Source organism: Sebastes fasciatus, chromosome 21 (genome assembly GCF_043250625.1).
Source record: "Sebastes fasciatus isolate fSebFas1 chromosome 21, fSebFas1.pri, whole genome shotgun sequence".
NCBI classification, from domain to species: domain Eukaryota; kingdom Metazoa; phylum Chordata; class Actinopteri; order Perciformes; family Sebastidae; genus Sebastes; species Sebastes fasciatus.
Window position 1 is genome coordinate 1,373,344 of NC_133815.1, and position 14,862 is coordinate 1,388,205.

General features: G+C 42.0%; 1 protein-coding gene across 5 annotated transcripts in view; it reads right to left on the reverse strand.

Moving 5' to 3' along the window:
• LOC141759841 (sodium channel protein type 2 subunit alpha-like) overlaps positions 1–14,862 on the reverse strand; it is a 187,898-nt gene that overhangs the window by 108,150 nt on the left and 64,886 nt on the right. For all 5 annotated transcript variants that reach the window (XR_012592206.1, XM_074622275.1, XM_074622274.1 and 2 more), the window contains 2 exons: positions 13,372–13,614; positions 5,281–5,344 (listed from right to left, as the gene is read on the reverse strand). Coding sequence is in view for 4 of the 5 variants with exons in the window: in XM_074622275.1 (XP_074478376.1) it covers positions 5,281–5,344; positions 13,372–13,614 (307 nt within the window). In the remaining variant the exon portion in view is untranslated. The remainder of the gene's footprint in view (positions 1–5,280; positions 5,345–13,371; positions 13,615–14,862) is intronic.

A 14,862-nucleotide genomic window follows, 5' to 3' on the forward strand; every position in this document is an offset into this window, starting at 1 on the left:
ATCTGAAAGCTGGAACCTGAAGATGAATTTGAGATACAGCTCAGCACTGTGTTTCAAGTTGTTCTAGTCTTAAATCAGAAACGCTACCTCATGACCAGTAACCACGGCAGTGCTGCTGCAGGGCTGAGTTTTCTCTTCCATTCGGCGGCGACGCAGTATCACCAGTATCTTCTCTCTAGCTCGAACACTGAGCGTTATTATTGCATTAACATGATTGAATAAAGGTCCAACATGTAAGACGCTATATCGCCAACGTTCCGCCTGGCTTAGATGTTATTACCACGACATAAAGTCTCGTTGTCTCGTCGTATTCCGGCGCCTACGACATGAACCTGAACTTTACCGTCAGACTAATTTGGCAGCAAAAATCTTAACAAAGTTAAGATTTAAATTCCACAACTTGAGTTGAAAATGAGCACAGAGCTGCTGAGATCAGACTGCTGATGGGTGCTGACCGGCTGCTCATCTCAGGAGCAAACTGGCAGCCTTATTTTAATAATTGAAATGTAAAGGGTTAATGAATCATCAGGTGAATGCAGACTTTGAAGCTGTATTTGGAGAACGTCCTGATCAACGGTCCTCTTGGGTCCGAGCACTTAACAACAGCTGATAAATCAAATGAGCCTCTACAGAAGCACTTTCCTCACTTCAACATCTATCTTTGTTTCTCTCTCTCTTATCTCCGTTTGCTCGGTAACCCCGCCCCCTGAGGCACGGATGCGGCAGGCGGCGTTCCCGGCCTCAGACGGCCAGATGCTTCCACGCCGCTTCAGCGAGGCCTACAAGCCGAGGACATGACGCAGCAGAAATAACCTGGAGTGAGCGCCCGGTCGCTGTTGACTGATAACACACAGGTTTGCCTGTCATGGTGTCGCCTTCAGCCTCTTCATCTTCAGGCTTTGATTCAATTAATCAACTTCCAGCAGACACAGGAAAAATACCTGCAGTACTCAGCTCTACTGTTTTATAGTGTTGGTGGAAGAACTCACATCCTTTACTGAAGTAAAAGTACTAATACCACACTGGGAAAAGTTAAAGTCCTGCATACTTTTACTTCAGTATAGTAAAGTTACTACGAGGAACGTTTGTGTTGATTCTGGCGGTCCTTGTGGACAAAAGTGCTTCCGAGCACCAGAGTCCGGTTAGAAAACCTCTGATTCTCCTGCAGCAGGGTCTGACAGTCTGCCCCGCTCAGTCCTGGTCCTGGTCCTGGTTCTCCCGTGCCTCCCTTCCCTCCAGCGGGCCCAGCGATACGGCCTGGATAACGAGCATTAAGAATATAGAAGCCATCTATCTTCTCGCTGATGGTCTCGTTTACTTATTACAATCACTAGCACAGCTTCTGTCGACTGAGAATGACGCCGACGGGACGGATACGTCACGCTAACACGAGCACAGTGTCAGCCTGAATAATGACTTGATATCTGCAGCTCTGACGGCGTGAACAACAACCTGTGATGTCACTTAAAGACCAGAAAGGTGGAGAAGAGACGACGCCAGTCTCGGACCGGATGTTCCCAAAACCGGATCCTGGACTAATAAAGCGCCTGTGATTGTGTCCGTGCAGCTGGTTGTGTGAGTCTCAGTATGTCAGTGTGTATGTCAGAGCGGGTTAGCTCAGTGACCTTTGCCCTCAGGCCCGGCGAAATCAGCATCATGCGCGAGCAGAGCGGCTTCAGCACAGGAAGCAAACAACGCTGTGATCAACATCACTGTCATCTCTCTCTCATCCTCCAGCAGCTCCTCTCTCTTGGCTGAGAAGTCCGTCGCTGTCGACGCCATCGACTCACTTTGACTCTCTGCAGCAGAACGAGAGGAAATCTTTCACCATCTCTAAAGCAACATGATGGAGTCGACCCACGTCGTAGGCTCGGGCACACAACGGAGCACCAAACGTTTAGCTGTGGAGGTCGTGAGGTCGAAGGCAGGGTCTGAAATGAACTTTCTTCGCTTCCTGCCACTGAGGCAGACAAGTATTTTTTGTCGGCAACTCAGAAATTGTATCTGATACTTTTGATATCTCTGCGCTAAATGAAGGAATAACATTTTAGATCTGATGTCATTCAATGTTTGATATATTTGACATAAAAAGCATTATATACACGGTAAATTACAGTGTTGGAATTACACCGTGGAGGTGAGGGTAGTGTACTCAGTACTGTACTGTACTTTTTTATTGTCATCTATAGTGGTTATTTACATAAAAACACACAATTCGAAATATTTGCTTTGATTAAAAAAGTCTTGGTAAGTTGTTATGAAGTTCAACAGGTCATAAATCTCTCTTTAATATCTATTTTATATTGATGTGAAAACTTCTCCTTCAAACAACTGGATTTATTCAAGTTTCTCACCAAAAACTAAATTTTACGAGATTACATTTGAACACATCATGATAACGTTGTAATTCACCTTCACCCAATAGTCATTTTCCTGAGCAGACTTTGAACGTCTCATAATAATAACTCAATGGCACCTCCGTTAACGTTCATATCTCCGTTATTTATCCAGTCAGGACTGAGCTGCTAACAGCTAACGTTACTAACTCTCCTCTTGATGAATTCAACACAGGTTTGTTGTTCAGTGTCGCTTTATCGGGGAGAAATAGGATGCGTCCCCTCAGCTTTAGTAGCGCCACGCTGTTGAGCGCTTTTTTTTTCTCTCCACCGTGTCACCGGTCAAACAAACTGAAACATGATACAGCGTGCGTACGCGTCATTGAGCAGCGTAACTGTCGGAAAGCATCAATAAGAGGAATCGATAGTCACGGAGGCATGAGATGCCAAGAAAGCGGACAACTACGGTTCTCTATTCCATCACTAGCGTTTTCCCTGCCTGCCAAAGTGGCGGGTGAAATCATCACTGCCAATAATTTACCCACATTTGGCGGTTGGCGGGTGTTAATTTCAGACCCTGGTGGAAGGGTAAAAACCAGAGCTGGAAGTGAGCTGGTACTCTTTGTTGTAGCGGAACTTTTTTGGTAACTCTTCATTTTACAGGTCCGCAAATTAATTAATTAATTTGCGTGATAATTAGCAAGTAACCTATTTGAAATTTCTTTGCCAAATTATCCCAATATTTACCTCAACATTTATCGAACATTATGTTATTATAAAAATGGTTTAATAATTATATTCCGCTATTTCCCAGTAGCTGGTAAGACCGGATGCTACTCTTTCTGTCTATTCTTTTAAGACTGGATACGACGTGCAAGTGTTGTTTTCGTGACACGTGACCGATAACTGGTGTTGTGATTCGCTAAAAAGAAAACCACATGGGTAAGGAAAAATGCATTATGGGATTGCTATTTTGGGTAAATTTGTTTTTAGCTTTAGCCTCTTAGCTTCCTGGACTTTTAAAGTTTTTTAAAGTTTTTAAAGTTACGCTGCGAAAGTGACGATGTCGGATGACTTGACTAGCGAGGGGAGCGATATCGATGCCGACTACAGTTAAAGTGCAAGACTTCAAAAAAGTGGACTTGAGACCAGTTGTAGTGGAGGAGTTGCTGAATGAATTCAGTGGCGTCTCTGTGCATGGAGTTATCCACTGTGATCAAGAAAACATTTTAAGGCGAGGATAAAAATATAATTTTTTTCCTTTAGTTCGTCCCAGTTTCCTCAGGCATAGTAACAGTCACAATGTTACACTGGGGATGAATTCTCTGAGGTCTTACCTCTCCATAGAGACCAGGATCATGCAGATAGACCTGCTAGTTGTGGAGCTATTCTTCATTTATTTTGTGTACGTCTGTCTAGACATATTCTTATTTTCAGTGTTTACATGGATGTATATGTTCTGTCCCGTTACTCGTTACTACCTAACCCAACATAGAAAAACAAACAAAGCACCACGTGTCTGAATTCAACCCGGATTTGTACGTCTGCCAATCAATCAATCAATGTGTCGTTGTCGTGGCCTTTGCTATGACGCCTGTGGCTCCTTCTGACAGAACCTGTCAGCACGCTAACGGTTAGCTGTCACGCCGAAGAGAAAGTCAGTCTTTTCTAAGGAGCATAAAGTAGGCTGACCCGCCATGAAAATCTGCACACACTGCAAGAGCGCCGATATAAAAGATCGGACAGATAGTAATAAACAGCAGCTGGCAGGGAACGTGTCACAGTCGGTGGCCTCACTGAACTGCTGCGTCTCCCGCACGTATGGCGTCCACACAGACAGTGCTGCTGCTGCCAGCCCTTTCTTTCTACATTGAGTTTGTCTTTCATAATGGCCATTAAGAAGCGTGTGCTCATTTCTAAATAATAGTAATAATCCACCATTAAAACCCCGTACTTTATTCATTCATGGAGCCGTGCAAGTCACTGCATGTTCTACAACAGTCCTGAACATATTTTAGAGTAAAAGCCTTGTGTTGACAAATGAAGGAATTCTGTCCACAGAAAAGAAAACGAGACGGGCCGGAGGTGCGCCCGACCCCACTGGGCCGGTGATCCCACCTCAGCCCGCGCGCGCCAGAAGTACTCGTATCGGTACTTTGTATCGGCGAGTACCCAAATGTAAGTACTTGTACTCGGTCAGAAAAACAGTGGTATCGGTGCATCCCTACTACATAGACAATGACAGGATCACAGGATAATCCTGCAGTGGAGACTTTAACTCACAAATGGCTCCTTTAGCAGACATACTTTATATTAACTTCCTCCTCCTTCAACACGTTCTCACCTCAGCGTCTCTTCTCCAGAACAGTTTATTTCAGCCTCCGGAGCTCCTCTTCCTCCGAGGGAACTAATATTTGCAGACCTAAAGACTTCAACCTGCTGTTTATTTGGTTTCTGTCTCACAGATGAAACCCAGTGAAGCCCAATCTGTTTCCATCTGTTCACATTTAAGAACCAAACAGCCAACAGTCTGACAAGAAAAACTCTACTTCTATCAAACTGAATGTTGTCGTGGTTACTGAAGGTCATGAGGGACAAGCCGCCATGTTGGATGACTGACAGCGATGCTTTCAGCCCTGAGCTAATCACAACAAACACGAGGCTTTCATCCGTGAGACCGCTGTTCGTGTCCCGTGTTCACAAAGTTCAACGTCATTTTCACTTTATGAACGTAGTTTTAAGCCCATCCATGTAGTTCTTCCTAAACCTCATCAACCTGACAACAAAACACATCACAACTGCAACACATTTCAGCATCCGTCACTCAAAAAACAAATTTAAATCCTCCAACAAGCTCCACCCAGCAGGGAGGCGTGTCCAGCTCATACATCCACACCTCCACCTCCACCAGCCTCTCAATGTGACAGAGAAGACGTCCACTCACCCTGCGTCGCTGCTGTTCCCACAGATTAAGGCATCCTTGGCTCCCTCCACCTTGTAGAAGTTGTCTAGAAAAAACAAAATAAAAGTCCACTTCAGATTCCAGTTTCAGTTCAGGAGAATCTTCCTACCTGGTCCACCCACTCAGGTGTTTCCACTAGTTCAGCCTGATTAGACCTCAGCACTGTGTGGGTGTGCAGCTCTCCTCTACTTGTTAGTTAGGAGTCTACACTTTTATCATTCTTATGCGTTAATAGCATAACTTAGCAGAGGTCCAAAACACCTGAAAACATGATGAACACCTAAATGTAAAATGACGTTAGTATCGTCAGTCTCATGAGTGACGTGAGTCGTTAGTATCGTCAGTCCCGTGAGTCACGTGAGTCGTTAGTATCGTCAGTCCCGTGAGTCCCGTGAGTCCCGTGAGTCGTTAGTATCGTCAGTCTCATGAGTGACGTGAGTCGTTAGTATCGTCAGTCCCGTGAGTCCCGTGAGTCGTTAGTATCGTCAGTCCCGTGAGTCGTTCGTATCGTCAGTCCCGTGAGTCCCATGAGTCGTTAGTATCGTCAGTCCTGTGAGTCATGTAAGTCGTTAGTCACGTGAGTCGTTTGGTATTGTGAGACCCATGAGTGACATGAGTCGTTAGTATCGTCAGTCCCGTGAGTCACGTGAGTCGTTCGTATTCTCAGTTCCGTGAGTCACGTGAGTCGTTAGTATCGTCAGTCCCGTGAGTGACGTGAGTCGTTAGTATCGTCAGTCCCGTGAGTGACGTGAGTCGTTAGTATCATCAGTTCCGTGAGTCACGTGAGTCGTTAGTATCGTCAGTCCCATGAGTGACGTGAGTCGTCAGTATCGTCAGTCTCGTGAGTCTCGTGAGTCCCGTGAGTCGTTAGTATCGTCAGCCCCGTGAGACATGTGAGTCGTTAGTATCGTCCAAATTTAATAACTGAGGTATTTGACTACAGTAGAAGACACATAGATACTGTACATATTCCCTCCGCTAATAAATTAATAATCGATTGTCCAAATAAACTAAAATGATGCGTCAGTCAGGGTGGAGTTTCAGGTCAGGTCAGGTAACTCTCGCCAGCCGGCCGGCCGATCAATAAACTCATCCAACTCTTTGGCCGGTTAGACACCGTCTGAGCAGGAGGCCATAAAAACTAAACCATTACAGGTTGCTGGGCATTTATACAACACTTAAGTCTGACCACAGGCCATTTCCAGGTACATTAACACACTCTTCAGGTTCTCCTCCGCCACAAACACACACAAGTATCGGACACAAGTTCCGAGGCTTTTAATGCACAGCGACCGGAAGAAAACAAGTGCTCCTGGTTGTGGTTTAAAGGACTCAGTATTTATTCCCTGCTCCAAAGAGAAGCTTCCAGAACAGCGCTGATGTCTTTTTTTAATTAAAAATAATAAATAAATAAATAAAAAAAAAATAAAAAAATAAATGAATAAATAAATGCATAAATAAATACATACATTTAAAATAAATAAAACATAAGTGCAAAAATAAAAGAATAAATAAATGCATAAATACATACATTTAAATTAAATATAAAATAAATAAAAAACTAAGTGCATAAATAATAAATAAATAAATAAATAAATAAATAAATAATAAATTAATATCAAATAAAAAAATAAGTGCAAAAAATAAAGAAATAAAAAATAAAGAATAAATAAATGCCTAAATGCATAAATAAATACATACATTAAAAAGTAAATATATATCAAATAAAATAATACAAAAATAAATGAATACATCAAAAATTAAATAAATAGATAAATAAATAAAATTAAAACTTAAAAAAAGTAAATATATAAATAAATATAAGGGAAATTTAAATAGAAGAGTAAATAAATAAGGGAATTAATACAAATATAAATACATTTATGTCACATTTTATCAATTAATTAATGGTTACATTTATTTTTAATATTATTTTTGTTATATTTAATGACATATTTATTTATTTATTGAGTTCTTTATATATTTATTAATTTATTTTTGTTTCTGTCCTCCACAGGACAGATCTCTGAAAATAAGCTTTTAAAAAAGTCTTTAAAGTTTAAAAGGAAATTGTCGTCACATTTAATTCATAATGTCTAATTCGTTTTTGAAGTGTGTATATATTGTGTTTTGTTTTTCATGTTTTTATTGGATTGTTTTCTGCCCATTTTGTTGTCATTTGTTTTTTATTGTATTTTTCTAAATTATGTTTTTCTTTTTTCCTTTTTGCTATTGTTTGTTTTTCTTCTTATGTCCGTTGTATGAAAGTGTCGGTTATTGACCTCCTGTCACATTTATTATTTTTTCATTATCTTTATTTTATGATTTGAGTGCAAATAGAGTAAAATAAGTAACTTGTGAGTGTGACACAGTGTGCAGTTAGTAGTGATGTGACAGGCTGACAGGCCACCTGCTAGGATTTTATTCATCTAAAAAGCTGAAAAACTGTGAAAAACATCACCTCCTATTTGTGAAATGTAACATCAGCACCAGCATTTGTACGTTTTATTGTGAAAAGCTGTTCCTGTGTGAGTCAACGTTACATAACGGAGACGGGGGGGGACCTGACAGATCTTTGAATCAGATGCAACTTTTTTCAGCAGAAAGTGACCTTAAACGCTGGCTTGACATTTCCATCCTGACGGGAGCAACCATTCAGGCTTCTAATCTTTTATTCAACGCACAATTCAGACCGCGTTTAACTGCAGCACATTATCACCCATTACACGGAAAAATATTAAAATAGGTGTCATGTTCTTTCACTAAATGTACTCCGAAATGCAGCCAGCGAACCACAGTTTAAACACTTTTCAGAAAAGCCTCAGCTTGTCAGAGAGAAAAACAACATTTCAAAGTCTTCCTTTTATTGTGGCGGTACACGTGCAGAGTTTCCCCCTTTTAACAAACAAAACCGGTTCTCTGGAGCGCCTGACCGCCGCCGCCGCCGCCGCCGCCGCCGCCGCCGCCACCGCCACCGCACCAAAGGCACTTAAGCTTTTTAAGAGCCATTCATTTGTTATGGAGTGCATCGGGGAGACTGCATCCCCGCTCGCCAACTAAAACTTGTGAAGTGCTTTTGTTCACCAGCTCAAAGTAACCATGAAGCCTTTACTGTTCGCAGCACGGAGGCATTTCCTCCCCACACAAAGCAGACAGTCATTACCTGAAACTTCAGGTTTCCACAATAAATGCATATTAGTTCGCAAACTGACATTTAATAAAGGTTTTTTTTTCCAGAGCGACCCCCGTCTGAGAAGGTTTCACAGACCAGCAGAAACCTGGGAGATTGTCTCTACAGGATATCGACAGAGTGGGCTTAATTTCATTTCTTTTCAAGCTCTGGAGCAGCAAAATGACTCTGACAGGCCTAAACACACCTCCACCCTCGGCAAGAGACGCATTTACATGATGGAAATCTGCAAGTGAAATATACTCTGAGTCTGCTCTCCGATGAAGGAGAGGCATTAAAGAGGACCTATTCTATGCTTCTGTGCTTCTTCAGCTTTCCTTCAGTGTTTTAGACAGGTCTGTTTTTGCATGTAAAAGGTCTATAAAGCTATAAAGCCCACGCCAAAGGGAGTTACAGTCTGCTCTGATTGGCTTGTGGCACAACCAAATAATGTATGTTGATAAGAAGTGAAACTGTTCATCAGCGCCCTGCAGCAGAGATACACCTCCGCCATTTTGGACTGAAAGCGACTACCAGACGCCAGTAAAACGTCCGCCTACGAAGAGACGGACAAAAGTAGAACTACATTATTTCTGTTCTATTGTCATATTTAATGTCTCTACTGAAACGTGTTGATCAATAAAACATATTATTAATATTCATAGTATTATAACTATTTACTTATTTATTTATTATTATTTATTTATTAAACTGTTTTGCTTCCCAGAGGAGCATAAAGAAAGTGGGGAGGGAGGAAGGAAGGAAGTAGGGAGGGAGGAACGGAGGGAGTGAAGGAAGGAGGAAAGAAAGAGAAAAAGTAGGAGGGAGGGAGGAAGGAAGGAAGGAGGGAAGGAAAAAAAATAGGAAAGAGGGAGGAAGGAAGGAAGGAAGGAGGAAAGAGAGAGGAAGTAGGAGGGAGGAAGGAAGAAGGAAGTAAGGGAGGAAAGAAAGAAGTAGGGAGGAGGGAAGGAAGGATAAAAGAAAGAGAGAAAGTAGGAGTGACAAAGGAAGGAATGAAGGAAGGAAAGGAAGAGGAAAGAAAGAAAGAAGTGTGGAGGAGTGAAGGAAGGAAGAAAGTAGGAAGGAATACAGAGGAAGGGATGAAAGAAAGAGAGAAAGTAGGAGCGAGGAAGGAGGGAAGGAAACAAAAAAAGAAGTGGGAAGGAGGGAAGCGAGGAAGGAAGGAAGGAAGGAAGGAAAGAAGGAACTAGGTAGGAGGGAAGGAAGGATTTAAGAAATACAGAAGAAGGGAGGAAAAAAGAGAGAAAGTAGGAGGGAGGAAGAAAGGTGGGAGGAAAGGAGGAAATAAAGAAAGTAGGAGAGTTTGATCAGCTCGTTGAATCACACGTTTTCTAAACTGACTGGGTCGTCTTATTTCACAGTTTGTGGGTTAGATACTCCAGATATCCAGATATCCAGACGAACGAGAACAAGCACTGAGAAAGTGAGTTTTTCACGCCTTTAAGGGGAAAGTTAAGCTGAAATGAGGCTCAGGAGTTTACAGTTTACAGTCGGCTGTAATCTGCTGATTCAACATGAAGAAACCAGTTTCTGTATGAAACGTTAATATCAGACTGTACATGTCGTCTGTTGATTCACTTATTGAATCCTCCAACAGGAAGACGACTGCTGCTGTCAGCCGGCTCTGACCAGACAGACAGAACAAACAGAGGCATGATGGGAAATGTTTGAGCGTGGAGAGCATCCACCATTGATCTCCCGCATGTTTTCAGACCAGTCCTACGAGGCTGAGCTCTACCGGCGCGGCGCGGCTCGGCTCTCGGGTTTCACGGCAGCTTTTAGAGGTCGATAAACGGGAGCCTGCGGGGGACATTTGTTTGATGTGATGGATGGAGAACTGGAAATGAATAAATAGAAGGTACATTAGTTAGACGGAACGCCATTACTGTAAGCTCGGCGCTGCCTGTGTTTCGGGGCGGCGTCGCCCTTTAAGTAAAGGCCCAATAGGAAGGCTGCTGTAAAGCCTCTCATGCAGACGGCGACAGCGAAGTGACATCACTTTAAGTAACAACAACAACGGGGCATCTTCTCTCTTGTTGCTGGACTGTGAATCTACTCCCACTGCTCCTATAACCTGACTCAACTAATCCCTATTTCCTACTGAAGTTAGTGTGTATATATGCAGGTTTATCAAACGCTGAAAAACTCACTAGAAATAGGCGATAGACTCCTTTCCCTTCGGCAGTATGCCGTGCCGTTACACTGCCTTTCTGTTTGTTTTCCCTCGTGTTCAACGACACCAACACGCCGGAAAAGAGGGTTAGAAAATAGTGAAAATTTTACGGTGATTACTTCTTTTTTTAAAATATTTTTTATTGATTCAGTCCCTCGTTCAAACCTTAAACCAGAGTTGGTGTTGTTGGAAAAATGGAAACACGGTTTTGATGAGTTTTATTTTGTTTCTGTCAAGTTTGAATGAAGTTTTGTTTCAAGACAATCAGCGAGGTAAAATGACTGTTTCTGTCAACGGAGTCTGGTGGCTTTGAGGTACGCATATAACAGCTGACATCACATCTAACGCTGTGAATTAAAGGTATATTTAAACCAAACCAGAGTTGGTGATTGTTGGTAAAGTGGAAAGACTAACAAAGGCGGTTTTGATGAGTTTTATTTTGTTTCTGTTGACAATCAGCGAGGTAAAATGACTGTTTCTGTCAACGGAGTCTGGTGGCTTTGAGGAGCGCATATATAACGGCTGTTTCTTTTCACATTTACCTTGCTGAATTAAGGGTTTATTTCAACCAAACCAGAGTTGGTGGTTGTTGGAACAGTGGAAACACTAACAAAGACGGTTTTGATGAGTTTTATTTTGTTTCTGTCGAGTTTGAACGAAGTTTTGTTTTATGAAGATCAGCGAGGTAAAAATTACTGCTTCTGTCAATGGAGTCTGGTGGCTTTAGACTATTAACGATTAACTATTTGAATCGATTGATAGCCCTGATATATATATATATATATATATATATATATATATTATTCTGCATAATGAGTACTTTTACTTTTAGTACTTTAAGTATATTTTGATGCTGATGCTTGTATACTTTTACTTCAGTAAAATGTGCAGTTTCCACCCCGTTTTAAGGAGAAAGAGACGGACTGACACCAGATACGAGGAAAAGAAATTAAAATTAAAAGAGATGGAGTAGAACAGGAAGACAAACATAAGAAAAAACATATGATTTGGGAAAAATTATCGCTCTTAGAAACTGTAAATATGGCAATTACTGCTGCTTCTTTGTGTTTTTTTGTTTTGTTTGAACTTTGCTCCGACACTTTACACTGTATATTTTTATATGTGAAGTGTTTTGAACACTAATATCTAGAATGTACCAGTGGTTTTTGTCATGATAGTTATTTTTCCCTGTTGTATGTCCTTAGGGTGTGGTTCCTTATATAAGCCATTGTAGGTTTCTACCACACCCTCACACGGATTTTTACATTTCTTTCATGTAAATTGTATTTTATTGTTGTTTCATATGCGTGAAACAAATAAACATAAACAAATAAACAAGAAATACTTTAATTTCTTCTAGTGAAATCAGTTTCTGTACTGTATATTTTGCAGTATTTTTGCAGATTAATGTGAAAAACATGTGAACATGTGCAGCGACACGCAGGCAGTTCAGTATTTTGGTCACATTGGAGAGAGAAAAAAAGGCGGCGTGAAGCTCCGGTTTCATCTGACAGCAGCGTTAAGTGTTTCCTTAACCCTGACCTCGACCTGTGTGTATGTGTGTGTGTGGGCTGCATGTACTGTATGTGCTTATATATACACTGTGTGTGTGTGTGTGTGTATAAGTATGTCAACATAACGTATATTATGTTCTCTGGTCAACATGCCTGACATGTCAAATAGTGTATGTACCAGCTGACCTCGCATGACCTCTGTGAGTGTGTCACGTCTTGTATGTTGCTGGTAGCTGAACTGCCTCTACACACACGCGCACACACACACACACACACACACACACACACACACACACACACACACATACACACACACACTTGTGACAAGGTGTGTGTGTGTGTCATGCTGCCGTGGTGACTGGTGTTTCCTAAATGGACCGGACAACGCCATGTTGGCACTGAGGTTACAACTGACGTCAGTAAACAGACCCACTCTCCTCTCTACTCATTCTACCGTCTCGTCTTCTACTCCGTGATCTTGATGTCACAAAAGTCCCTTAATCTTTTAAGTTGTTTAAGTCATTTTGAATTAGATTGTTTTAGCTACACGTATATGTACGTATTGATATGAAACGTATTTACATTATCAGAGAATCGTTTCAGAAGGCTAAACTCTTAGCAACCCTTTCTCTCCGTCTCTGAAACGCTTCTCTGATATTGTCCAACTCTCTTTGTGACTGACTTTACTGAAGGAGAGTTAACTATAGACATCCACAGATTTATACGCCCTCAGTTTATCTTTACAGCGCTGCCGTTGGCCACCAGCCCGCTGGTCGGACGGCCGGCTAGTTAGATAGCTAAGGGGGGTCGGCTAATCTGCTCCTGTTGGTTCATGTTACTTTTCTCAACTACCACTGGTGATCCTGGAGAGTGAGTGACAGCACATGTTGAGAGAAACTAGGATTCTCTTCAGCCGTTGTTGAAGAAACAAGCCAACAATACTTGCAAGCCAGCGTTAGCTAACGTGTTCAGAGAGTTATTCTGCCTCCACTTAAGGCTCCGCTCACTAAACACGTCACCATGGTTACCAACAGAGAAGAGGTCTACTGTATAAGCAATGCAACATACTAAAGTCAACAACAGAAAAAATACAAAAACAGAATTAAATCTGTAACAAAGTCAAGTATCTGTCAGCCGGCTGCTTCACTGTCTACACCAGCTTCAGTAGAACCAGGAGTAAAGGTTCAGGTTCTCACCCTCGTCGTTGATGAAGTCCTTCAGGGAGGTCCAGGTCTTGTTGTTGCAGTAGAAGGTTGTGTTGGCCGCCAGGCTGCCGTTGACGCAGTGCGCCGTGCTGCGGACGCACTTCTGCCGCAGGTTTCCCATGAAGAGCTGCAGGCCGATGAGGGCGAAGACGCTCAGACAGAAGACGGTGAGGATCATGACGTCGGCGAGCTTCTTCACCGACTGGATCAGAGCGCCGACGATGGTCTTCAGGCCTGCCGGACCGCCGGGGGACGCAGACAGGATTAATATTCAGATAAATGGTACTGCGGCCGGTTAGAAAATCAAAACGTATAATTCATTATATTTAGTACAATTTCAAAAATCAATGAAAAACAAGCAGCTAGCTTAAATAAAAGGTCACATATCGGTCTTTTTAAAGGAGTAGTTCACCCCAAAACTATATCAATTGTTTATATTAACATAAACTCTCTATGGTCCCAGATAAAGTTTTCAAAATGACAAACGGACTGCAAAAAGACATTGTTGTTGTGCATGCATGTTTACAAACTCATTCACGGGAGGACAATAGTTTAGTGGAAATAGTTGTGTTTGGATTTCCATCAGTCCACGAATGGAGACATCAGACCGGCACATACTGGTACTTCGCAAAGGTCACGCCCACTTTTGGGGAAAAGAAAACTGAAGATCTCATAGACTTCAATGTGATCTGACGTATGTTCGGATTGTAATTTTGACAAGTTTACGCATTCCTCCTTTGTTAGACAAACATTTGTTTTATTCACACGTCTAATAATTATTTTGTGCCTGAACCTGAGCGTTGGCGACGCCTTAACGTATGAAGGTTGATCACCACCATGTCCCTTCAGTCTTCCCCCGTCCAACACAGTGGAGGATATTACTGATCCAGACATCTCTACGTTCCTGATTGAATCCCGTTTGGTTAAGTGTTGTCTGTAAATAACCAACGTGTTAATGACCAACTGTTTGATCTACAGGCTGAGGTTTAGTTGGAGACGACAGTCTGATGCTGCTGTAACGTTAATGTATGACTGTATTACTCAAGCTTACGTTAGCTAGCTTTCCCCCAAAAGGGGGCGTGGTCATGCAAGCCTACTCAGGATGACGTATTGCCGGTCTGATAGATACAAGACACTTGTAATGCTGCACAGAAACAGTTTTTCGGACGTTTTATAACCTTTTTTTGCCGTCTTCTGTTCAACCTGTCAAAGTCTGTTTGCACTGATATGCTTTTACTTTTCGGGCGCTCCGCTCTCCTTAACGCCATTCGATAGAAAACTTTATCTTGGACCCCAGAGAGCCTCGGGAGGTGAGTAATATACACAATTTACATTGTTTTTGGGTGAACTATTCCTTTAAATCAATGGATCAGGGACCATAAAGATGGCAGCCGTCTCAATCATAATCCAATCTTCAGCCCAAATCCAAATCAAATTAGCAAAGACACATTTCAAATGTGTGAATAACAACCTTGAACACAC